The 27581-nt window shown below is 41.2% G+C and overlaps 1 protein-coding gene across 1 annotated transcript; it reads left to right on the top strand.

Moving 5' to 3' along the window:
- The first annotated feature begins 3752 nt into the window (after positions 1 to 3752).
- On the top strand, positions 3753 to 27145 carry HTR2A (5-hydroxytryptamine receptor 2A). Its single transcript, XM_057381711.1, has 3 exons — positions 3753 to 4264; positions 8273 to 8473; positions 25822 to 27145. Exons 1-3 carry the CDS (start codon positions 3865 to 3867, stop codon positions 26634 to 26636), a joined length of 1416 nt encoding a protein of 471 aa, XP_057237694.1. The 5' UTR covers positions 3753 to 3864; the 3' UTR covers positions 26637 to 27145.
- Positions 27146 to 27581: the final 436 nt, after the last annotated feature.

Below are 27581 nucleotides of genomic sequence, written 5' to 3' on the forward strand. Positions count from 1 at the left end.
CACCCAGCAGTTGTTCCTCACCAAACTCTCAAGGTACAGCTCATGGCTGCTTTTGCAAAGGGATGAGAACTCTGGTACCCTCCTTTTGTTGGGTTCTGCAAAGGAAGATTGGACACTTTTTTCGCTTGATACCTGTGATGATACTACATGAAAGGAAAACAATTTTCAGGTTCTCAGGAGGAGGCAAGATGACCTTTGCAGTAAAAAAAAAAAAGTCCTGAGATAAATAATAAAATAAACTCATGATCACTTGCACATCCAATATATTTTGCTAGAAGACATAAGATCACAGATTTGCTTCTGAAATATCAACCTACACAAAAGTGGTTTCTTATTTATCCATGCTTCATGAGCAAACCTTAAAAAAWTTTTAATACACCTGTGCCTCAGTTTCACATATGCCAAATTGCTTTCTGTGAGGACAGTTTAGTTTTCAGAAGGCACTCAGACTTTGCGATAGACACTTGAGTATCTAAGCTACGCCTAAGTAAATAGTGCAGTCCTTATATGAAGAGCTTTTGAATGCAGCTGCAAAGGAGGTCTTAGGCAAGGCAACATTTAGCATTTTCTTCCTGATGTCCTACAGTCGTAAATGAGTCGTTGTACACACCTAATCATAGTGTTTGTCAAGGTCCAACTCATGTCAAGTTTGGAAGAAATTAACTTCTGTAGTTGGTATACAAATATGACTATAAGTCAATTATCTTATATCATAAATAGTCAGGACAGCCAGGACTCATTGATCTCTCCTGCAGGACAGTGGACGTTTGAGCAGAAGCTCAAACTTTAAGCTGTAGCTCTCAAGGCTACTCCTCAAAGTTGAGAAATTCTTTGACTCAAGAGATTCTTGGTGAGTGATTAATAGCATGCTAAGCTTTGAAATATTAGCTAAGTGACACAAAGGATTGATTGTGATGATCTTTGAGATACTATTGACCAAGCTTGGGACTAAGTTTGGAATGAGGTACACATAAACTCCCTTCTGAGAAGGAGCTTAAAACACAAGGATGTCTTTTCTGAACCTCATGACTTAATGGGAAAGTTTCTCTCTCTGCCTGTTTTGTCTGATCCTGTCCTCTAAAAATAATCAAGGGCACCTTGTCATCAGATCTTATTAAACCCCTGTCACATTTACCATCAAGTTTTGCAAAATCACTGCATTATATCAATAAACATATTTCTACTTTTTTCTTAGGAAAAAAGGACACACCCATGACTGCTACATTATAGCTGTCAGGGCCCAGACTCAGCCTTCGAAGGAAACAACAGGACACCTGGGTTCCTCATGAAGGTTGTTTGTAGCCCTAGCCAAGGAATCTTGTGCCCTGTTTTGCACAAGTAGCTGCATTCAGCAGGAGTGGAGCCCACCCTCTGCATCCGATATGGTCTCTCGTGTTCATGGGGATGGCTGCCAAACCCTCTGGAGCATGGATGCTGAATTCAGCTGGTGAATGCAGTAACCCATATGGTTATTGCATGGAAGGAGAGAGGAAAGAGCCTCTTCTGACTCCTGGATGAGACTGCCAGGGCTGAAACATTTCTTGCTAAACTCAGCATTATCACCTTATTTCATCAGTTTGTCTTCTCTGATAGTCRTCTGATCTCACCTATGGGATTGGGAAATTTTAGTACTGGGATGACATATTTCCTAGTCCCACGTGGGCATGAGTGGGAGCTACTGCCTTGTCTGCCCTGTCTTGCTGGGTTCATCTGTGAGTAAAACTGGCTGCAGAGGAACTTTACTTTACAAACTCTGCCCCACTGATCTGACTGGGCTCCAGTGTGTGCTCTGAGACTCACTTTGGTAAGGTTTTGGTCCATGAAGAGAGATTAGCAGATGTCAGCAGAGCTGTAGTAACACTCCATGTGTTTGAAATTCCCTAGGATCTGCAGAAGGGTTAACAGTGCTGCACATAGACCTGAGCTATGGGAGCAGCCCGCAGCTCCCAAGTGCCTTCCAAGACCCACAGGTGCCCAGTGACACTGGCACCCCTCCGAGCTCTCACTGGAAACTGTCGGAGCCTGCCTGCATAAATCCATTGCCCTCGGCATGAGGGAAATCTGTAATATATTTTGACAACTGTAAGTCTCAGAAAATCTGGGAGCAGGTTTTGTGTTAGGTGGCAAATTGAAGAGTGGGCTGTTTCTTCATGTGTGTCCTGGCAGCAGAGGTACAAGGCAGAAGCAGCGTGGGGCTGTTTTGTTTCCCTTTTGCTGTACAAATGCTTTGTTTTACTGAACTGCTTCATTTGGGACACCTGCTCGGGACAGGCTGCTGGGGTTAGGTGTTATATCCACCTCCGAATGTGCATGACATCAGAGTGACTTCAATTTTTATAAGTATCTATTGCCAATTTGATTCACATGTCAGCACAGACCTGGTGTTAAAACTGAAGGGGACTGAATATTATGCCAGCCTTTTAAGGCTGGTGGAATTTCCCCTCTAAATGGTAAAAACGTCTCAAATATATTTCCCTCATATATACCATCGCAATCCCTAGATTTTGTCTCTCTCAAGCCTGCATCCTTGTAAATCCCCATAATTGCATGCAGCTCTTTGTGAGCCATCCGTCACAAATTGAAAGCGTGCCCTGAAAAAGCCCTCAAGCAGAGAACCTCTGAAACACACGCTGAAAAAGCTGCTGGTTTAAAAAAGACCCTCTGTGGTCTGCCCTCCCCTGCCCTCCTCTGCTGTTGCTACCTTGCAGTTTATGACATCCAGATAGTGGGAGGTCTGACAATCCGAACTAGGCAGCAAGCAAGAAATTCTGTTGCAATCGGTAATTCCTCCGAGAAGGCTGCTTTTTCGTGAGTGTGTGCATGCGTCTTTCTTTTGTGTCACTTCAAGAAGGGGTCTGGTATTATTATTACTTTAAATATAGCTTGCCCTGGGGCGGGGAAATGCACAAGGAAAGAGCCAGCAAGCAGCCTATCTCTCAGAAGAGCAGAGCAAGCCTCACTGCACAGGAACTGGCTTCACTCAAGTGTGCAGTTTAGAAGTCAGAGAACTATTACAAATACCACCACTGGGGAGGAGACTGAAGAAAAAGGACACGAAACTGGCTAAACACAGTGAAGAATATGATAAAACCAGGGTACAAAGTACATCTAATTGCAATTTGAAAATGGGCTCTGAAGTGTAATGTAAGTGTTCCTTAACTTGTATTTTTTCATAATAGTATCTAGTTGTTTAATTTCCATTTTGAAGCCATGCTGGGCCAAAAGGTACAATTAGCTACAAAAATCAGCATGGAGCAGGATGTGTGATCTCTGATATGAGGCTGAAAATGACATTGAAATACAACAGAAGACAGAGACTCTCAGCCATATTATGGAAGATGCACTATAAATAAGAGCATATCTAATTATTTCAAGAGAAAGACGCTGGATGGAATCATTAATCAACTTTCTTAATAGGGAAGTGAGCGCTCGGCTGTTTAGTATGGCAAGCTATTTTAATACTGCTGCTTTAAAAATGGTGTGATTACAGTTACCAATAGCAATAAGATGTAGCTTCAGAGGGGAGTCCTAGTGGTTGCAAAAGTTTTATCTCTTATTTCTCCCACATTTTTGCTCTCTGAATCCTCAAGTCCACATTCTCTATCCTACAGCCTGRATTTACTTTTCAGCTGGGTTTTCAATTTATTCCAGCACTTCCTATGGAACTGAAAACAAAATGTTTCAGCTTTTGGAGTAATTCTGGTGTGTTTTTCTACATCACTCTAGTGGGAAAAATACAGTCGACAAAAGATTGCGCTCCCTCAAATTCTGGCATGGAGAGCTGAGGAATATAATGCTCAATGGTGACAAAGGGTGATAATTTCCTGGTTTTCACTATTTATCTCTGTGGTTTTGGACTTAGCAATGGATGTTCTTTGTGATGAAGAGAGCTCTGTGAACCCAACTGCAAACTCCTTCATACAAATAAATCATGAGAGAAGACTTTGCAGAAATATTTATGGAGCTGGAGAAATTGATATATCACATCTCTGCAACTTGACTGTGAGCTCTGACAACCTAACCAATATTTCATGTGCAAGTAATGTGATTCCACCATGCTGCCCTTCACAGAAAAACTGGCCGGCTTTGCTGACAGTGATAGTRATTGTTTTAACCATTGCTGGAAATATTCTTGTCATCATGGCTGTTTCACTGGAGAAAAAACTACAGAATGCCACTAACTATTTTCTAATGTCACTTGCTATAGCTGATATGCTACTGGGTTTCTTTGTCATGCCTGTGTCGATGTTAACCATACTCTACGGTGAGTATCAGCTGTGTAACCTACTTCATATATTGACAAACCTTAAATGATGCATGCAATAACATCTTGTTATTATGATTTCATTTTCTTACCACAGAAAATTGTTATCACTGTATATAAGTTGAAATATTTGTTAATGGTTAATGGATGAAACAGGTGAAGTACTCAAATCTTTTCCTACTTTTAGGAAAACATTTCCAGTTACAAGCATTTTAAACAGAGTCCAGAACATTAGTTTATTACCCGGTTGTCGCATGAATTKTCTCAAAGTGTATATGAAGAGGCTTTGTTCTTTCTATTGCTTTCAGTTTTCCCTGGCTCATAATTTTCATATTCCTAATGACAATGTAGGGTCCTGCCAGTTACTTTGCTCTGCAAATATTCACTGAAGCACTAATTACTACTCTTAGATTCAAAGTAGGCAGCCCCCCAATTATTTTAATGAAGTAATACAAATGTAAATAATTTTCTTATCACCAATACTCTGCTTAGGGTAAGTATTAATCTACTTACCYGCAAATGCTGGAATAAATATTGTGGGAGTTAAGAAATGGATGGGCTTTAATTCTGCCTGTTTAGTAACATTTACAAATGCAAAGCTGTAATTTCTTTAGAGAAGTTATTTAAGTTAATAATGACTCACAGTTCATGCCCTTGAAGGTGATTAATAGCAGATCTTTCTTCTCATTTTTACCAAAATCATTTGCACCAGAGCTCACACAGGGAAAAGCAGCGCCCTATGCATTCAGCACCAATTTTGTCAGGTGGTTACTATCCCTAAACTTCAGAAATGACTCTTCCAGTGCCACAACTGATTTGCTACAGCTCAGAGAGAGGCTAGGCACTGTCAGAAGGAAAGTGAGATTGTTTGGAAAGATTTCTGTTACTGCATTATTTTAGCAGTTAAGGCTCAGACATGAGCCTGTGACCTAAGGGAGTTTTAATCCAGAAAACTGGAAGTTTGTTTTCCATTTGCGGTATCTCTACACAGATCTCCCTCAGTAGCATTTGCAAACTGCATTTGGCATCAGTGATGRTACAACGCTGTGATTTACCGTATTAGTGTGCGATTACCTTTGGCGGGAGGAACAGCGTGAAACAGAAATTGTCCGATGGGTGAGATTTAAATCGTGCGTGAGACAAGCAACAGGGACTCCTGCTGGCCAGGCTCCGCTGCCGAGGGAAGAGATGCCCGAATTCCGTGTCTCGGGAAGGAACTGGGGGTTGGGGAGTTGGATGCCTTTCCCACACGCCGGGAAGCCGGAGCCCTCGTCCCGGGGAAAGGCTGCGCGCCCTCCTTGGCGACGGCCGGAGTGCAGGAGACGCAGGGCACCCGAAGGCAGAGGGGAGGGGCTGTGCTGGCTTTGCCTCCTCTCTTCCCGCTATTCCCTTTGCAACACCAGGAACAAAGGCAGCATAACTTGGGGTGGAAAATCATCTGGTGGTGAACAGAGGTACCAGGAGATCGATCTTGGTGCACCATCAACCTCTAGGATGACCAGTGATGGCATGGAGGGAAACCTCCCACAGGAGCATTTTCTTGGCCTCACCTGCTCAACTTCAGCTASATCATCTATGCTGACAGTCTTGAGCCTGAACTGGAGGCCTTTGCACACACTTGCTCTGCTGAGACATCCCCAAGGCTGCGAACAAGTGTGCTCCAGCTCCACCACCCCTTCTGCAGCCCCCTGGAGGGTATGGGATTGTTTTGCTCAAAAGAGAGATKATTTTCTTGAGAGCTTTATAGCTACTGTGGGCAATTCTGGTTTAGGGGCCCAGCCATGCCAGTCACGTGCCTGTGCCGGTCTGTACCCTTTGGGCCAGGCAGGGTCCATCCAACCAGCAGCCCTAGAGTCTGCTGGAAAAGGTGGCACCCAGCAAATTCTGCCAAGGTGAATGTGTCTACAGAGCAGAAAGCTTCCTGGAGGATGTTATCTACATCTTCCTAAGGGTACATCTTATTGCATCCAGAGTTTTCTGCTTTCATGTACTTTCTCCATTCTTGAACTTGTAGTCTCTAAGGAAGTTTATCTGGCAGATGCTGCTTTATCCCTGGCCCATTTTGGTTTATAGCAAAGAAGTCTAGAAGGATAGGACAAATGTGTTCCAAAGGTCCCTGAAGCAAGAGAACAGTTGTATATTGGCAAAAGTAAAATACTTTAACAGTTTTCCCTGTGCAAACTGACCTGRTCTGACAGAGAGATGCTACTGGAAAGTCATGCCCCGAAAGCCAGGCACATAACATACTCCAGGGACCAGATTTCCCAACAGAAGACCAGAAAACATTATAAAATACATCCATAAATGTTGTATGGCTTGTCGGGGTCAGCTCATCTTACAGCAACCCAAGAGCACCAAAGAATAAGTCTCCTCAGTGCTCACTGAGATAAATTTAATTAGGCACAGACCTACCTCCTCTGCCTCTCTCTCCATTCCTGCTGATGCAAATCTTGCACTGTATCTCCAAAGAAGACAGGAACTCCCCCAAATACTAGCATATTCACAGTACAAGCTTTGGCGTTGCCCAGTGCCACACCGTCACGGGCAGCTTGGGTAATTACGCACTAAATTAAATCGCTACAAGATAAGGGCCCTGATAACTGCAAAACTTGCTGCAAGGAAAGCTATTAGTGGTTCCCTGCAGGAATAGAAGGGCTTTTGAATGGGGGTCCTGCAGGGTTCTGCTTAGCCTGGGTCTGCTCAGTACAGCTCCTAACAACCTGTACAGTGTGTGGAGTGTGAGCTTACACAGCTTTCCAAAAGCACCAAGCTGGGAAAGGTTACAAGCACTCAGAGGGACAGGATGAGAATCATCAACGAGGATCTGGACACCTGAAGAAAAAGTCTGAAACCAACAACAATTCAGTGATGACTGCAAGGTTAAAGAAGCAAACCAACTTTTGCTGAGGAAATTCACAAGTCAGGCTTCAAGAATGCTGAACTAGATTTGGCTGTCAAAATGTATCATTAGCTAAACGTGCTTCATTAGCATGATATTTTCATACAAAAGGCACTTATAATTTCAAAGACTTTCCCTTCAAGATCCATGAAGAAATCTACTATTTCACTTAACAATCAGGAGGCCTTTGCAAGGGTACCAAGTCCTGTTTTAGTCAGTGAAGTTATACAAGATGCAGATAAATTAAACAGACTCCAGGGCAGAGAAAGAAGAAGCACAAAAGTTTTAAAAGCATGATCTGTAAGAAAAAATACTTGGCTTTTCTTAGACTGGAAGACAAAAAAAAAAACAACCACAAAACTAGGCAAGACATGATAGCCATCTCCTAACAGCTTCGAGAAAGGAAAGTAATCAATTAATCTTCACAGGTAGTGGAAAGAACAAGGAAAAAAGTAAGGGCTTAATTTGCAGCAAAGAAGCTGTAGGTTGGATATTGGTAAACATTAATGCATCTGCTTTGGATTACATTCCCTGCAGGAGTCTATCAATATGTACTGACAGAGCGAATATCCTTATTTAGGTATGTGGTAGAAGCCTAAAGACAAGTGAGATAAATATCACTGATATGCAACAAAATAATTTTTTTCTTTAGCTGCCATTAAATCTTAAGTTTTACTTTCATAATTAAGGCAGCTTTGCATATCAGCAGGTGTTGATAATGCAGTAAATACATGGATAAAAAGTCCAGAAACAAAACTGGAAACTTGCAGGTTTACAATGATAAAATTACTTTTCTTTCCATAGATCTGCTGCCAAAAATGTTTAATTATAGCATCAAGCACTAGCATTATGCAAATAGAATTAAAAAGAAAAAAAACATATGCTGCCTGTAGCTTGGGAAAAAAAGCAAAGTTAACCCCAAAAGCTACAGTTAGAAGGCTGCAAGCAAACAAAAATATTTTCTTAAAACAGTGTCAGGCAGCTTCTAAATATATCACTTACTACTACTTAGTACTTACTACTATCCTAGAAAGACATATGCACTGAGATGTGTCACAACCAAACCTATCTGCCACATCTTTAGCTGATGCCAGCTTTCTCTTGTACAGGATACGAATGGCCTCTCCCTAGAAAGCTCTGTGCCGTTTGGATCTACTTGGATGTGCTCTTCTCCACTGCGTCCATCATGCACCTCTGTGCCATCTCCCTGGATCGCTACATTGCCATTCGAAACCCCATCCACCACAGCCGCTTTAACTCAAGAACTAAGGCTTTTGCCAAAATAATTGCTGTTTGGACCATATCAGTTGGTAAGTGAGGCAATATTTCAGCATGTAATTGCAGATTTCCAGCTTTTGAGAGGATTTGACATATATACTGCAGTCTAAAACTTGATTCTCTGCCTGCAGTATTTTGTTTTCCACAGTCTAAGAAGTGCTGTAATGTAGTAATTATGCAATGGAAATCAACAACAACAATGGGAAATGGAAGAAAACTGAGCAGCACTGAAAGAATATATATCAGTGATAGCATGACTGCATTCAAGTTTGCTTTAAAAATGTGTTTATTTCCCATATTGATTATCCATCATTACCTAAACATCCGAAAAGAAAAAAATACATCAAGTAAAATAAGTRTTTTCCTGTTTTATGTAAGTCAGTTGTTCCTAATTTTGTATTAGGGTAATTTGCTTAGAGATTTTTCTCATGGGCAGATCTTCTCTGCCTTTCTAAGTGTGTATGCTGGGGAATTTATGCATCCTATTTAAGAGACAACAGATACTGTGTACGGTGTGGATGAGAGGAGTCTCTCCAGAGGACAGCTCAGAGTAACAATCTAAAATAGGTGCTCTGAATGACCCAGTGCATAAATCTCTTTTTGCACTGGCAAAACCCAGAGCCTCAAAACTAGGCATAGGAACACTGATCTTTCAATCCCATGGTGGCAGCATGTCCAGAGCAGTCTTATGGCATGGGAGTTGGAAGAGTCTGGTGTCTGATGCCATCAAGGATTTCCTCACACACCTGCGGTGGTTTTGAAACCATGGTTTCCTTTCAGCTCTTGTGGTTTTGCAGACCCTTGAGCATTGACAGCTCACTTATTCAGAGGCTGGAAAAATTCATTCTTTTGCCTGGGAAGAGATGTGAGCTATCAGCAATCAAAGGTAATCAGCCGCTTCCCTGGCTAATACAAATTACTGCAAGTGGTAACTGTGATCCCTTACCTTTTCCAAGAGGAGGGAAAGGAGATGTTGCCTAACATGCTGTCAGCCTGGCACTCTAAATCATCTCCTGACCTCCCTCTTGATCCTGGCCCATTGTCTGAGAAAAAGCAGCTTAGGACTGTTAGGATTTAAAATAGCTGTATCTTCCACTGCACAGGAAGAAATAGTGGGAGTCCTCGCTCAACAGGAGGAAAGTTCTGCATCCTCCACAACCTGATGGGGTTCAACAGTGTGTGGCTCTGGGGTGCATTCATGATCGCATGTAGATGTCTAGCACAAGCCAGTTGAACCCCACCCTGAAAATATCTAGCTCTCAACTACAAAGGAAGCCTATAGCAACTCCAATGTAGATGTCTTCATTCAGACTAGATGAAACATTCCTTGACTCTTCTACAGTCGTATTTTGATTAATCCAGTCTAAAATACGTTACTTACTCCGTCCTTTTTTTCCAATTTTTGACACTGCTAAGTGCAAGTATTTTTAGTGTGTTTCTCTATGTAAGTCAAGCATTCCTTAAAACTSTGCATAATGTGTTTGTCTACAAAACAAACACATGTTGTGTGTTGTGCCTTACACTTAGTGTGCRTGAAATTATTGTCCCTTTTAAACACAAATTCACAGAAAGATCAGAATGGCCATTTCAGGGGTCCACCCTGCTCATCATCTTTTCTCAGTCAGGGGCTTAATGACAGAGCATCTGAACTAGCTCACTATTAAAACGAATCCAGAAAAAAATTCTTATTTTAGCCCTATTAGTTAGAATATGGTTTATGTCCTGTAGCAGAAGGGTTTATTTCTTTGATAGTTTGATATTCTGTTTCAAAAGTTATGGCTTTTCTTTGCAGTAATAACTGCTAACATATCCATTGTAAAAGCACCTTTTCTGCTCTCTGGAKAAGCTTTCTTCTAACAGTGATGAGTCACAGATGTTACTTGCTATTATTATGGCAAGTGATAGTGATAGCAACGTGGTCCCTATTTATATAACTCTGAAAAATACAACTCGTTATTTTACTGGAAATCACTGAAGTGTGGCATAAGTCAAGAGGACAGTCCTGCTTTACTGGAGCTAGATAAGGACATGTGCAAGGGAATAGTGGATATCAGGTAAACAGGAAGGGTTAGAATGTAAACTCCATCTCATCCACACATTACGTGTCACCAAAAGAGTGAGAGGGTTAAATGGGTATAAATGAACATAGGCAAGCACACTTAGGTGGGCAGGAATGAAGTGATGCTCATGGAAAGTCTCATGGAAATAAAGGGCATGGGGAGACCAGCTGAAGGAAGGTCAGTCGGTTTCCATCCTGGCAACAAGCAATGGCAAATGGGATGTGCTTTAGAGGACAGGTAAGAAAGCAAACACACAGGAAGCTATAAGAAACAGATGAGCCAGTCACTGCCAGGCTGAACCAAGTTTATATTGTGCTATATTGCTATATTAACAGAATAAATAAAAATGCCAGCATTGTAAGAAATCTTCACAGATCCCAGATCGCCCAAGCAACCTTCTGTCAGTCAATCATCAAACCTTATCCTCCTTATCTGCTACATCCAACGAAGAAAATGTAGGAAATGGATTTCTGAATGTGTTTTTTGTATCACTTACTAATAGGAAACGCTTTCTCAACAAAGAGGTGCTCCATGTAACATTTACCAGTCTCAAGCCTCTCAGTGCTGGTTAAGAGTGACAGAGCTCTAAATTATTTAACTCTGCATTTTCACACAGCTAYGGGTGAGAACTCTCACTGAGATGAGTGAGGTGAGGATAGTGAGACACTGGCATAGGTTGCCCAGAAAAACTAYGGGTGCTCCATCCCTGACAGTGCTCAAGGCAAGGTTGCTCTGAGCAACTTGGCCTACCTGTAGGCCAAGGGGAGTTGGAATGAGATTATCTCGAAGGGCCTTTCCAACCCAAGCCATTCTATGATAGCTGGCACCAGCAGAACTGGTGTTGGGCACAMCATACCCTCTACAGCACACAGTGTGGTTACCATCTCACTTACAGATTCAGATCTGGTTTTACTCTCCAGCCTCAGACAGATATCCTTTGACTCCSCCATGTTCCCACAGTTTGCAGCTGAGCTGGTGACCTGTGAACTCTCCTGATGTATGAGATGGAGTGTAAAAAGCAAGAGAAAGAAATGAAAGATATTATGTTCCCCTGTGTACAGGTTCATTTTAGCAGAGGAAAAGGGCAGAAACAGCCAATAGTTGTGTGTTGGCAGCACATTAAATCGGTTCCATTGACCATGGAAAAAGCTCAGGCTGAACTGAGCGGCACTGATGAACACAACACACAGGGCAGTCGGAAGCTGCCTTCTACCACTCTCAATATGGAAACAAATCATTTAATCCTATCCCTTGTCTTTCAACCTGTTCTTTTTCTACAAGAGGATCTTCTATTGCCATTAGAATTTAATTTCACTAACAGCCTTTGACAAAACAGTATTGTCAGAACTTTTTGGAGACCCAGCAATATCAGCTGGATTACCTTTTATACACCTGCTCACTGACTCCTGCAAATACTTCTAGCTGATTTGTGGGTCAGGGGTTCTAGATGATTTGTGGGGCCTGAAGAAGTTCTTCTAGTGCTTCCCAGCCCACCTAGATTATAATACCTAGCATACCTAATTAATTACACTTTTGTTCACTAAATTTGTAATTTTCCTTTTATTCACTAAATACACAAATATATATATTCAATGAATTTTAACCAAAGGCAGTCAGTGATCTTCCTTCCATTGGCCTCAGTGACATATGAAGCATTTAAAAAATAGCAGAAAAAAATAGTTTGATTCACTTGACTTTTGAAATCTTGATTTTCACAGTCAAAAAAAAATTGTGCTAACATTTGTTTTTGTATTTAGTGGAAGAAGAGCATTTAGCCAGCAGCCTTTGTTTCACTAGACCATGTAATGCCACAGGCAATTGGTTTAAAATAGATTCTAATTACTGTAACAGATTCTAATCATGTCTTTAATTCTTAAATCATCCTGTACGCACAGTGGCTAGATTATTAGATTATTTGCAGCTGTTGAAGGAAAAGCTCATTAACCCTGAAATCTTTTCCATTTTGTTTTAAAGCACAGAAGTCATTATTGAAAACAGGTGTAAAAAGCCAAAGCATTTCCCACCGCTAGAAAAAAAGTAGAATTTCAAATAGACCTGGAATTTTTAGCATTGTTAATAGAGCCTGTTCTGGAAAATACATGTAATATACCTTTGAGTCCTAAGTGGGCCTAACAAATGCATTGCTCTGCAAGAGGCCAATAGTGCATCATTCCCTCCTTGAAGGGGCAACATAAAAGAATTACAGGCATGAATGTTAAGTCCTTATATATACCATTCCTCAGTACTTATTTCTGCTCTGTTAATGGTCTAAGTAATGTGAAGTCTGATGAAGCCCAAGCACTATAAGCTGAGTTTTCTCTTATCATTTCTCACTCAGCCTACACATCTGTTCATTGCCTTCAGGCAGTCTCTGCACTCCCCAGTCACTAACAACTTAGATTTATTCAGACTTTTCATACAGAAAAAAAGGCCCAACATGGATCTGGATGAAGCTGTTAAAATACGTCCCACCACATAACTACAATTTCACCATTGCTTTTGAGGCTTCACAAATGAGAAATACTGTAGCATGTGAAGCAGCATTCTCCAAAGTGCAGGGTGAAGTTAGCTCCAGGTATACAAATAAAGCCCAGTGTAGCTGAGCTCCCAGATAATTTGGCAGTGTGACATTTTATGCTGATGCAGAGGCTTACATCTCCTTCACAGGCAGCCTGCAATTTCTGTGCATGACTTTTGCTGCCTTACAGCCTTACAAAGGGTCAGGAAAGCCGCAGGGATTGGGAGAGTTTGACAACCAGTGCCTCTGGATTCTRTTTTGCTGACAGCTTTGGCCTTCTTAGGCTCAGTCTTCCTTCTGTCAAGGACAGCTTTCATTTGAAAATCCCTTTACAGCTTTCAAAAGGTATAAACAGCCAATCAGCTGCAGGCTGGGAGTCCCTGTCCTGAATCTACTACACATCCACTTCTTCCAGATGACATAATTTGCCATTTCAATCAAATTTAATTTAGGGATATCTTGGCATAGGAAAAGACCATTTGTTATAACATGAAATATACTGACAAAATATATAAAATTGCAAATAATTACACACTGAAGTGTACTCTGACAATACAGATTTAAAGCTGAGCACCTCAGTTTGGAAGTGCTGGAGCTAAACTTGAAATATCTATTGCACTACCTTCTTTCCCATCTAGTCATTCACTCTGCTTCCATTTCTTCTTTTGAAGACCTGACTTTGCATTCTGAACAATTTTACATTTAATTTTAACAGCAGGAACATTGCAAACTATTGAACACTCAAGCTGCAACTAACTTTCCCCACACATTACCTGGCTGGTCCATTGGCATCCTTTCTAARAAGAAGCCCAGGTAATAAAAGTCAGGGATTTTGTCAAAACTGAGACAACATATTCCTAATTACCTGCAACAAATTTAGAAACACCTATCAATTGATTTTTCCTATGATGTCCTTCACGGYCATTGATGGAAAATGTGATGTCCTCAATCCTGTGATGTCCTCAATGCAGGCTGTAACATTTGCTGCCTGATCAAAATTGAAATCTGTGCATTTCACAGTATTCAATTCTGCCTTTATGTTGGAAGTAAATCACACCCACTGGGAAGACTTATTTCCTTTTGGCAGAACATAGCCCTTGTTTCAAATTTTGTATTTGATCTGAGTTTTGAAATGTCAAATTGACCGCTATTGCTGGGATCGTAAACTGAGCTGAACTGTGAGTATCCTGAGAGAAAAACTGTGTGATTTTAGGTCCCGGGTGCACTGAGTGAGCAGTGTAAATTTCCCCTTACAAGCACAGACATACTCAGAAGTTTTAGACAGAAAGTTTCCCAGTTAAATCCAGCCCTGCCTTGCCTACCACTGCTGGACATGAGGAAGTCACTCCTGCATTTCTTGTTGCAAGGGCAGCTCATGTATTTATTTTTAATTTTCAAGGTGCTTTGTGACATTTAACAGAAAGATAAGCTTAGGGATCCTGCTGTAGCACCCACACAGACACCAGTATATGGGAAATATGGGCAGATACGATCCCTTTTTATTTCTTCTTCAACCTTGTTATCTCATAAATGTAACCAGGGCATTGACTGGTTTAACAGAGTTCAGTTAGGATGAAGGGAATTAGCTGCAGGGTAGGCAGTGAGACACAAAGCACAGGATCCTGACTCATCATATTCAGATGATGACCTGTGCATTTCTCTAAGCTGTTTCTCATTCTGTTTTTCCTTCCCAATTATCCATCTGTCGTGGTTTGAACTGTGCCCACGACGTTCCCTCCTTTCCCCCCCACCGAAGAGGGAGAAGGGAGAGCGAAAAAACCCAATTAACACGAAAATTTATGGCTTTGAGATAAACATAATTGGAAGAAAGATACCTATGTACTCCACAAAGAGTCAGACAGGCTGCATAACTTAAGTTGCAAGATAGATTTATTACTACACACTACTAAGAATGGCACTGGGTGAAAACAAAGATAGGGATATTTACAAAGAGAAGAAAAATAAAATGGACAATTTAAGACACCTGTTACACTTTCCCAGGGACCCATCTCTTCTTCCAAGTCCCCCCATCTCCACCCCTCCCATGTTGTCCCTCACACACACGGGGGCAGGAGAATGAAAGTCTAACACAGATCAAAACACTCAGCTGTTGTCCAGGCATTGTAGGATACAACATTCTTACAGCTCCAGCTGTGGGATGTGTCCTTTTCTGAGAAACAGTCAGTGTAAAACTGCTAATAGCAGAAAGGAACTTCTTTACCTCGCAGGAGAAAAGAAAAGAAATGTCCTTCAAAGCCCATGTTGTTTTTTTCAGCGACGTGAGTCCGATTATCACAAACCTCCTGGCAGAACACCAAACACAGCTTCTTCTACATCAAAACTTCGTGGGGGGAGCAAACCTCTTCTCTATTTCTTGGCTTCATAATCAAAAACAGTCCGGTCCTCAAAAGGCCAGGGTTTTTTCTCTCACAGCAAGGTCGCTTTACTTCTCTATACAGGTGTCTCTCAATATGATGGGAATAGTCCTTTTCAAGAACAACTTATCTCCTCCAGCTTGTCCGAGAACCACAGCAAGGGCACAGTTTCTCCTTACTGTTCTGTGATCTTGAGGTGTCTCCATTTTTCTTCTTACATCTCCTCACCCTCCTGCTCTGTTTTTTTCCAGTGCAAGATACTAAAACTACATGCTATCAATTAACCTAAACATGGYGGCCGCATCTATCTTGTTATGAATTCTTTCTTAAATACTACAAAGTATGTCATCACAGAGGTGTAACTATCCTGTGTAATTGGCCCAGGCCTGATGGTCAACCTGTCCATCAACCTCAGAACCAATGATGGGTTGGCTCTGAAACACAGGAGGGGGGCAGGGCTCTCTTTGCTGCAGAAGAAGAAGAAGGAGACACCCCCAGGACTTCTCACAGCAGCCATCTTTGTGGTTTCTTGATCCCCATCCCCCACCACCAAAAACTGGACCAAGCAAAACCATGACACCATCTCATCAGGACATCTGTCCTCATAACTGTCCATCCATTGCTGCAGTCTCCTTGTGTAACCAGTCAGAAACTTTCCATTTGCTTATTAAGCATCTTCTGCAAGCAACCACAAAAGAAGTCATGGAGAAACAACTGGGACATGGTCTGAGGTCTGGAAAATCCAGAAGAACTACAGTTTTTGTTATCTGTGCCCTTCAGATAAAATGTGAAATTATTGTAAAATAATAACTGATTATGAAGTGTGAAATTATTGTAAAATAATAGCTGATTCTGATAGCTACATTCAGTCTCCTTTTAAACTACACAATGAGGTCAAGTAACACTGCTGAAGAAATCTCAGAAATACGAACACAAATCTCTGTTCAGTTCAGTGAAGGATTAAGGCAAAGTTAAGTAAATTGTCAGCATTCAACAAATCACACCATGAAATAATTAAAAGATACAGATATAAAAGCTGGGATATTAGGGGATCTTGTCACTTAAGACTGCTCTAGGAGGCATCAAATTATTTGCTTACGGTAGGGGAATATCTAGGATCTTACCATAATTTTTAGCTTATTGCTGCTATAAGTATTTTTTTAAGCATTACTGTATATGAAGCATGTATAGCACATAATAAATTAGCCCTGAGGATCCTTTAGGAGTTTCATAACTAAAAAGACAAACTGATAATGTGTGGTCTAGGAAGATCCTGTAACAAAGGTATGGTGTTTCCTTCTTCTCAAAGCATTATTATCTCCAAATCTGCTCTCCTAGGGGCCTGAACAGTGAACAATGCGAGGCTATCTGACATGGAATACAAAAAGGTCCTATGTGAAACAGAAGGGATATCACAGGTGGCTGGAGCTGATCCCAAACAGAGGCTCTTTTCCTTTGCAAATTAACATATTTACCTAGGCCAGTGACAACCATAAATTTGTAACTTCTTTTGAGTAAAAACCAAACCKTTGCTACCCAGAACTTAAAAACACCAATGCAATATAAACATTATTGAGTATGCATGAAGAAAAAGAATGTTTGATGTGCTCTGTTGCATTTTGCTCAGCCACAGAAGTAGCAGCCTTAAATGGAATGAGGAGAACCTTGTCCCTCTGCACAGAGATAGGCTGGAGACTGTGGAACCCCTTGCAAATTTTCAGACTAAATATTAAGCTCCTTATTGTAAGGCTAGTCACTTTTCATGACTTGTAGTTACCATGGGTGAAGGGGTTATACTACTGTTATTAGCCTTTGTCCCCTGGAGGAGAACATCATTCCCAGCTCCCCTCCATCTCCCAAATGGCAGCAGAATTGTAGCTGCTGTYCCTCTTGGACTTGGGCCCTGTTCAACCACAATCCCCCAGAAAGCTGTTTCCTCAGCTTCCTGCCCATGCTTAGCCAGATACCACCTTACTATCCACTCTTTCCAGGCTTGGGGACAGTCCTAAGTCTCAATGTAACAAAGACCAGACTGCAAGAGAAGTAACTTCATTTCAGATGTGATGTRGCGGTGCAAAAACATTGCCAAATCRGTCCCCTGAATGTTTCTTTATCTCATCTTTAGGATGGACTGATTTTTCACATGGGGAATGGAGGGATGGCGCTTTCATGCTGTACACAGTTGACTGTACATAGCGTGATAGCATGCTCCTTACCAGGTATCAGGTTGAGTGGGTTCCTCTGGACCAGTAAAGAGGAAAAGGAATTTTAGACTCTCCCTATAATTGGATTTAACCTTCTAGACATCCTGGAGCTGMACAGCTCTGTCTGACCTTCTGCTGCAAAAGCAGGCCCAGACATCTTCTTGTCTCACTCTTCTTTGCTGTAGATGCATTTATAATGTCTTGCATTACTGTGTATTTACACAGTAATCTACACAAGGCAACGACATTTAATTTTTGTCTAAATGTTGGCCCACATGTAGGGCTGGGACCTTTTGATGTCTTTCTCCAGGTTTAACATCACTTATTCATAATTAGACCATGAGGTCTAACCAAGCACAGTAAAAAGGAGTTTCGTCAAATCCATGGGAGACCTGATAGAGTATGGCATGTGGTACACATTATTTTGTCCTTTAGCCATATTGTAAAAAATGTTATTTACTGGGCAGTTTAGCATTTCTAACTTATCTAGATAAAGTTGTGTGCCTCAGTAGATATAAATGCTTAGTAAATTAGCAGTAGATTGAATGTAAGTACATGTTATCTACAAGAATATTTCTGTATAAATTGATAAAGTCTTTCCATTTTTTGAGGTTTCCATGTAATTTTTGTGTTTGCTTGCCCTACAAGWGAAGGTTTTACCCACAGGTGTCCCTTACAGAAGGTGTGCTAAATCTAAGCAAGAAAACTTTTACTTTACAAAGGTAGAACCACTTGAGAGTTTCAATCAAAATAAGGCAATGTGCAGTCACAGGTCAAGGAGATCATTACCTGGGAATAACTACAAGCACATTAAGAAATAAACTTTAAACATTATATTAAAATGAGATATGAAGAYTATCTTTAGGATGTGTGACTGCCTCCCTGCTTATGAGAAAATAGAGCAGGCAGCACAGTTTTGTCCAGCAATTTCTTACCCCTTGGAAGCCTCCCCTCTGCCCACTGCAGTCAGCAGACAGTGAAGGTAGCATATGCCAACCTGTGCTAGCACCAGATTTAGAGGGATTGGTTACAACAGCAAAACTTCCTCTTTGAGTTTGTTCAGTTGAAACTACCGGTGTCTAAATACCATTGCTCCCTGCTGTACACATGAATGGCGTCATCTGAAGTCCCTAAATCCTTYTTCAACATAAATTTCTTTAGGGAATTTATAAACCTTTTTTTATTTCTAGCTGTTTGATAAGTGTAGGCTTCTACATGCTTCTGTTACTCCCTTTAGTGACTGGGTAACCATCTTAGAGAGATAACAACTTCACTCAATTGGAGATCTCTGTGAGAAGCCAATAAACACCTTGGAAGAAGCCTCTGCTCAAATCAAAAATAATGTCACTAGCTGAAAAGCAAGGACTGTATTGGGGAAGAGGCTCCATTGGAATTTACTATGCAGAAGTAGAAAGCCTGAAAAATCCAACAAGAAAATTAAAAGAACTGAAGTGTAAACAAGTCCCACAGCAAAACTAGCAAAGAAAATTTAAGGAGTGCATAGGCTGGAAAAGCACATAAAGCCAAAAGCCAAAAACTGCTTCCCACTCTTGGATTCTTGCTGCCTTTAGAAAATAGGGCTGTGCGCACATTTTGAGGATTATACCAAAGCAGAAAGCGACTCCATCAGTGGCTTCCTCTCTCATAACTCAGTCCACTCTGGAGCCTGGGGTTTCTAAACAGCTGGGTCAAAAAGGAGCACATGTACTCCATTTCTTGCACTGACCTCCCTGTAATTCTCCTCTAATCCTGTTTGTATTTAATTTATTGTCACAGTTCTAGAAATTAATTTGGAGACACATATCTCTGTTCTTGTAAGAAATAGGCTTCAGGACTGAGGACATAAATGAGAAACATATTAGGAAAAACAGATTTCTCTGATTTTGTTTTTCTAAAGTGAAATAGATGATTTATGGCATAAATTATCATTTACAATCATTTTCTCACACAGAAAAAATGGAATGTATCTCCTACTAGGTTAAATAATATGTTTCTGTACAGACTTTTGGAGCTGTCAAGAACAAAGCCATTTCAAAATTAATAGAATAATCTGTTACTTGGCACCCCCCCCCCCCAACATTAAATATAAATTATTTTTCCTTTCGGTTGTATTAAATAGAACATGTGTGACCAAATAAATTGTTCCAAGGGAATGATACAGCAAACCAGCTCAGTGAATAAAAAACTAAATTTGCATAAAAACCTAAATTTAGTCTAACAGCAGTGATAAGGAAAATGCCGGGACCTACTCTGATTCCAGTCCTGTGAGTACAGCCTCTTGGGATGCTGAAAGGAGACAATGTTCCTGAAGCACTGTAACTCACTTAGCTCTTGAGGAAATCCATCTGAAAACAAGTATTATATGGGGATTTGTGAGAGAAAGCTCCTCATCCACTTCTGCCTCCGCCAACACATGTACCTACCACTAGGGAAGAGTTCTCTGCTGGTCTCACATGCGWGGAGAAATTCTAGCACAGGACTTTGGGGACACTGCCACACTGACTAAAGAAGGTGGAAGCTTTTTGACATTCATGCTAACTAGATGCAGCCTCAAATGATGTTTTCCAATCCACACAGAGGTTTTCAACATCCCCTCAAATTTCCCAGGTGGAAATTTCTGATTCTGCGCCCATCAGCAACCTGCATATATTGGAAATACGGCTGGCAGTATTCTGGCAGCAACAAAATTGTAACAGTGAAAGGTTTTTGCCATGACTGGAAAGGAGTTGATGGGGGGAAACCATTTTCAAATGCATATAGAGAGCAGCTTGGTGTTTGCAGGTCTGAGGAAACAACGATGTAATGATATAACAATTAAATGTGGTGATGTAATAACAGTAATGGTGAGTCTCAAATGCCAAGCAGAGGCACGAAGCCAGACTGAGCAGCTTCTCTGCAGATTTTTAAGTGGAAGTAGCCATTACTAAATTCCAGCTCCTCATATAAGGTCCAGACATATTTTCGTCCCTGATACTCAAAGAAGGACGTGGTCCATGGTCCCCCTGCCACAACTGGCTCACTGTGACTTGTGTTCCTTGAGCAAACATCCACACAGAGTACCTCAGCAGCCCAAAGGCATAAATATTATTTTGTGTGGTTAATTAAGTCAAAAATATTGAAAATAATGTGATGGCAGTGTGCAACAAGGAAAATTAATACATGAAACTGAGAGTATGCATTGTGTGCCTTGGGATGTAGCAGGCGAGTATATGTGGACAGCTGTTGTTTGAATGTGTAGATGTGCCAAAGGAGGACATTCTCTGAGTCCAAAAAGGCACCAGATACCAGCATGGGCTTTGCTAAAGAAATTAGATCATATTGCTATATTGAGCTGCTTGAGGGAGTCACTGGCCCTCTTAAACAGCAATCCTCTCAGAGGTCCCCCATGTCACAGCACCTCTCTGTGCAGTGGCCCATAAGCTGGCCTGTGATCTGGTTTCATGAGCTGGGGTGTATGCAGGGGGTCTCATCTCTCTGCGTGTACCGCAAGCATCTCCTGCTATTGAGATCGCTTTGGCCAGCACTTCTTGGTGCTGTGCAGGAGTAAAACCCACGCCTGGGCTTATGATTAGCAACACACCTTCCCCAGTGGACTAGTAGTCCATACATTACCAGTGACCAAGACACAGAAGGCTCAGTCGCATGGCTTATTCCAGGAGTTTATTCCCGAAGGGACCAGAGGCGAAAGAGAGAGCCGCAGGGTTACCTGCTCACAGATATATCCCTCAGGGCCAGTTACTGGAGAAGCTGGGCGGAGAGAGAAGGTAAAGCGAATACAACAACCAATGGGGGGGAAAGGGTAGGCAGAGAGAGAGGTCACATCAAATCCACCCAGGGCATCAGGATTTACATATTCATGGCAAGAACCATTTCATTCCCAGGGGGGTTATCAAATTATTTCCACCATTGTGTGCTAGCTATCCCAGGGCTGTCCAACCCTTCAGCATTTTCTGGGGTGGTTTCATCTACCACAACAACCTGGTATGTCTGAATCAAGGTGGCTGCTAAAACCTGAGATGGGGAGGGGTTTTGTTTTTCAGGAGAAAGTGAACAAAGGTGCCAAATTTTGTTGAGAAACTGTAATGACATTTCTAAAAGATAGTTCCTAACCTCTAGACATTTATCAACGCACAGGGTAATGCTCATTTGTATTAGACACAACTGAAATGGATATATGCCAGGTGAAAGCATGTCTCTGACAGTTTTTGCTTGAAAGAGACTTCACAGAAGGAACCTTGCCCTTATCACTTCACTCTCCACTCCTTGTCTTCACCCCAGCTAATCCAAGTGTGCCACCCTGCACACACATTGTATATTATGGCTTTGATTTATTGATAGTCTCAGCAGCTCAAGGCAGCTGCAAATCCAGTTTACCTGTCCAGGTRAAGTCGTTTTATAGCAGTTGAATACCTCTGAAGCCAGCAATGTGAACCACTTTATCAACCTTTGTCAATTTTCCCAGGCTCTTCGAGAGAACGAAAAGAAGGATGCCATTGCTTTACTTCTTAAACTTTGGTGTTTTCAAGAGYCTTTTGTCATTCTGAAACTGTGCTTAAATGCTTGAAGTTTAATGCAGAATTTATTASTCATCTTTATTGTTTGGGATCTGTTGTGTGGTTTATTAAAATCCACAGTTTGAAACAGACGTGTGTATAAATCAAGACATATAAATAAACCACCTTGTACCAGAGCAATGTAATATTTAGGACTTGTCCACAAGGGAAAATGTACTAAGTGGGAATGTCAACTGGAAATGGAGTGGCTAATGTACCCTGAGTGTTTGAATGGATGCTCCTATTCTTTGCTGAATGCTTCCTCGCACCTCAGTTTATTTTTTTCGAAAGCCAAGAAAGATAAACCATAAAAAAGCCCACAGGGGATAAGATTTTTTCCAGACTGACCTTGAGCTATTGGGAGCATGGAATGGGCAGGATGTGGAATAGTTGTTTTGTTACAGCCCTTCCAGGTTGTTACCTCCGGATCTACTGTTTGTACATGCTTCATTTCCCAAATACCTGTTTGTCCCTACCTGGCAGCTCTGTGTGATCCTTTCTTATGAAGCTGATTCTCTCCTTGTGATGTTTGAATGCACAGGCACCATGTGTGTCTTCTCAAACATCCAGTCACCAAGAGCAGGGAGCTGGAAAGCAAGGACAAGTACACCAGCAAGGAATTATACATCTGAAGCATCAAAGTGAAATAGGTTGTTCAGCTTCAACTTTTAAAGAATTAATTCAGTCAGTGCAATAATGCTAATGCAACTTTAGACCAGGACTTTTTGTTATGGTGAGTGACATGCGGGAGATATCCTTGGCAATTCGTGATGCTTCCTAAGAATCCCATCAAAATAGTGGATGGGAGTAGCACATGGAAGCTCCTTTACTTCCAGTTTAAATGTGACTGCCTTTGAATTTGTCCCTGTGTCCTCATGGAATTTGCCATACTTATGCTGTAGAAGCCAGAAGCCAGTTTGGCCTGGGACAAACCCTGTTCTTCTCAGGAAGGGAGTAGTAAGTTTAGCCCCTGTAGAGATATGAAAAGAGAAAATTGGGCTGGATATTGATTTATTCTATGCAGGACTATAATTTGTGGGATGCCCTGCATCAGCTGAACTGGCGTTATGCAAAAAGCAGACCACAGCTATCAGTGTTCTTTGCCCAGCAAAGCGTGGTATCTGCTGTTTTCAAACTGTATACTGGCCATTTCCCTGTGGCTGTAGGGGGAAAATGCCCTGAATGTTCCCTCAGAAAAACTTACATGATTAGCAGTGCCTGCTATAGCTCTGCTGGGTACAGCACTTTTGTGCTTCTTGAAGGAATGACAAAGAAATGTGGGAACTTCTGCTACATGCTGAAGCCCGTTTCTATTTTTTAAAGCCAGAATCTGGATTTAGATGCCAGCCTCCAGAAGCTGCTAAGCACAAAAAAGAGCGGTTGGAGAATTGCTCTTGTTTCAGGTGAGAAGTTGTAACAGACTTTGGCCCTTTACTTGAAAAGTGTGCAATTATGCTAAAATTTTCCTCTTTCTAGTGCTGTTGCCTCTGCTCCCATGCCTCCTCGTGCAGCTCAAACATAAGGTAGTAATGAAAAGCATCTTTTTACTCTGTCAATACCTTTGTTTATTTTATCTCTGTAGCTCACACTAGGCTTTTGAATTAAATGAAAAAAGTCTCACAGTTTTCAACACAGGGCAAAAGGAGATGGAAAACTTGTGGTATTGCTCTGACTAATGCTGTGTCTTCATGCAGCTGAAGTATAATGCTGGGAGGTGCTGGATGCCTTCAGCACCCCTTCAACTCATCAGGAAAAAAAAGGAACTTCAAAGCATTCCTCATTTCCCTGGAGATGTTCAGCACCCCAGATTACTCAGCCACAGCTGGACAGTCTGGCTCTTCCTCCATGCTGTGAGTGAGACTGACTCGGACTTTTTTAGCCAGCAACTTTCCTGGAGTCAATGGAGGTTTCCATCAGCTCAACTCAGGGGGAGCCACACATTGCATGAGGTTGCATCTCACTCAATGGTTTCTCTTAGCCCAAGTTCAAGCATTTAGAGCTTGTGCAGGAGAAACAGAAAGAGTAAGACCACAGGCTCCCCACCAGCTTCTGCCCTGGGCAGATAAGAACAGCACTTTTCTAAACTGGCCTGAGGCAATGCCATGACTCAGTTCAAAGTTGCAAAGACAAAATGAAGTACAGTGTTCTTAGAAAAAAAGGTCTTTGTATAAGCTCCAGAATAACAAAAGAATGAAACAGTTGAACAGAATAATAATCTAATATTGTTATTACTGTTGTTATTATTATTGTTTGTTATTGAGCCTGTACTCCACAGCCTTCCTCTAGGACTGGAGCTGTTATGCTGGGCACTGGATATGTGTGAAATGAAGAAACAGGTTATGCTTTTAAAGGGCTCCCAGTCTAAGCAGCAGAGAAGGAAGAAGGGAAAGAAAGAGAGAGGTAGAGGAAGGTACCATTGAAATGCTGATGTTTCAGGACTCTCTGTGAACTAGTAAGGACATTCTTGGGCATACACTGAACGAAGTAGGGCACAGCATGCTCCTCATCTTGTAAGAAATTCTTCTCTAGTTAATTTTATTTCTTTCTCATAAGCAAAATACAGCAACTGGGATTTCTGTTCAAAAATGCAAATAGGACTGAAGACCCCAGATTATCCTGACCTTCCACAGGAGTCAGACTCCTAGCTGCTTTACCCAAACAGGGCTGCATTATCACCCCCTGCTTCACAACTTCACTTTTTCTGTCTTCGCAGCACATCATTTCTTTCATTATCTGAACACTGCCCCTGTTGGAGGGACAGCATCCATTTGGAGGGGAAGAAACAAATGCTGAAAAACCCCCAAAACCAACAACCAAAGAAACAGCAGCTGTTTGATTTTGCCCAGACTCTAGCAGCATTTGCAGAAATCCCTGAGGAAATGGCTGAATAGGCATGAATCAGACAGAGCAGTTCTAGGAAACTGGACTTCATCACCTTGCCTTGCCATCCATGACAAGGCAAGGATGAAGCACATGCTCCAGGAGAAAACAAATTTTGAATGGCTGTGCATAGAGAAGGCAACCTCTAGCAGTTGGAAATACAGTGAAAGGACCTTTGCAGTACTGCAGGACAAACCACATCTCAGGCTGCCTTATATCAGTATTTCTCAGCACTTCATTTGTCCCCATWGTTCATTTGGCCATTATCACATGGGAAGTTGGGTTTTGTTAGCATTTAGCCTGTGTTGGCTCTATGGAGATTACAGCAAGAAAAGAGAAAGACACAATGAAAGATTATTCTTAGACCTACAATAAAAAATTATCCTTTCTCCTAAAATCAGTATTTCCTAGCCTATTCAGAACCCAGAATACTTTTAATCCTCTACTGAAAAACAGTCCAAGCTCATTCTTAAGTAGCTCCAGAAAAGAAATACATAATGTGATCTTGGTCATAGTTCATAAAAGCCTTGCCAAGGTGGGAGGGACCAAGAAGACCATTACAAGGAGTCCAAGATCCAAGAACATATACTTTTATGGCTACCAGGTGTCATAGAACAGTTGGACGGAARCAAATGTGTTCTACCATGATTGAGGTAAGCTAAGGTATAACTAAGATTACCTAAGCCACAAGTAGAACACAAGGAGATGTTTGTTTATTTTTTTTTCTTGGAGTCTGGAAGTGTTTTTCATTAATTGTGTTTAACCTTTTCTTTCTCTCCTCCACCTTCAGGTATCTCCATGCCTATACCAGTCCTAGGACTACAAGATGACTCCAAAGTATTTAAGAAAGACATTTTTAAGAAAGACATCTGCTTACTTGCAGATGAAAATTTTGTTCTAATAGGCTCTTTTGTGGCATTCTTCATCCCTCTAACTATTATGGTAGTCACTTACTTCTTAACTATCAAAACACTGCAGAAGGAAGCTATGCTATGCGTGAATGACATTGGCCCTAAGACCAAGTTTGCTTCATTCAGCTTCCTCCCTCAGAGTTCCCTGTCCTCAGAGAAACTCTTTCAGCGCTCCTTGAACAGAGATACGGGGACTTCGGGAAGGAGAACCATGCAATCCATCAGCAATGAACAGAAGGCTTCCAAGGTTCTTGGCATTGTCTTTTTTCTGTTTGTTGTGATGTGGTGCCCATTTTTCATCACCAATGTGATGGCGGTTACTTGCAAGGAGTCATGCAAAGAAGATGTCATTGGAGGATTACTGAACATATTTGTTTGGATTGGCTACCTTTCCTCAGGTGTCAACCCACTTGTATACACGCTGTTCAACAAAACCTACCGCTCAGCTTTCTCCCGTTACATTCAGTGTCGCTACAAGGAGGAGAAGAAACCTTTCCAGCTGATTTTAGTGAACACTATCCCAGCACTTGCATACAATTCCAGCCAGCTCCAGCTAGCACAAATGAAGAGTCTGAAAATAGAGGCCAAAATGATGGCTAAGGATTACTCGACAGTTACGATAGGAACACATCATTTAGATGACACCTCCAAGGGAGGTATTGTCCCAAGGAATGAAAAGGTTAGTGGTGTGTGATGGTCAGCAGCTGCCATGACAACCAGTGTGCATGCGCTGAAAATTTCACCTGTGGGAGAAGCTCTGATAGCTTAGGAAAATCAKCTGTGTTTCAAGAGACCTCCCAATAACATCATAAATTCCTCACATTATCCTGTGGATGAAAAGCAGGGTTGAAATGGTATCAAATGTGAATTTTTTTTTCATACAGTACTTTGGCAGTTTTAAGCACAGGCTTTATTAAACTTATTTTTTTAATATACTAAAGGATATATTTCTTAAAGAAAAAAATGCAATTTCTGGTATTATAATATGGGCTGTGAGTAAAGTTACGCTTTTCTTTTCTCTTTGCAAATGAAAGCTAGGCTGTCCATTGATGTTGTTGCAGAATAGGCTCCAGCTAGTTTGTCTTGCTACAACTGAGTTTTGTGATCATTAACTGAATGAGCACTTTACAGAATTTTAAATAAAATTATGGATAATTTGCTAATATATATTTAAAATAGATTTTAACGTATTACACAAAATCTATTAAAACTGTTATAGATTAATTATATGGACAGTYTGCTAACTGTTTTTATGCTACTTTTTCTTCCTCAGTAACCATTCTGAAATGTTGCTGGGCTTTTCTGCCATTTGTTCTTATTTGTATTTCAAATAAGAAATCTTCAAAGGTAAATTATACTTGAGTAATTCTTTGTTTCCACCATTTCACTTGTAATCTTTATTTTGTTGTTTATTTCCATTCAAAAATTTCAGGTGTTCAGCTTAAATGTGGAAAGTAATGTTTCCAAAATTATTGGTCTTAATTCCCTACTCCCCCTCACTGGTGTTGACAGGGAGGTGAAGTGAGAGAAGAGTAGAAAACCAGGCACAATATTGCTATATAATTTCAGGACCAATTCCAGATCCATGTCTCTGTTCAATTCCAACAAAATCTAATTTAAGTAATGTCAGAGGAAGCTT

This window comes from Malurus melanocephalus, unplaced genomic scaffold (assembly GCF_030028575.1).
Source record: "Malurus melanocephalus ecotype Western Australia unplaced genomic scaffold, MMel_1.1 scaffold_523, whole genome shotgun sequence".
NCBI lineage: Eukaryota > Metazoa > Chordata > Aves > Passeriformes > Maluridae > Malurus > Malurus melanocephalus.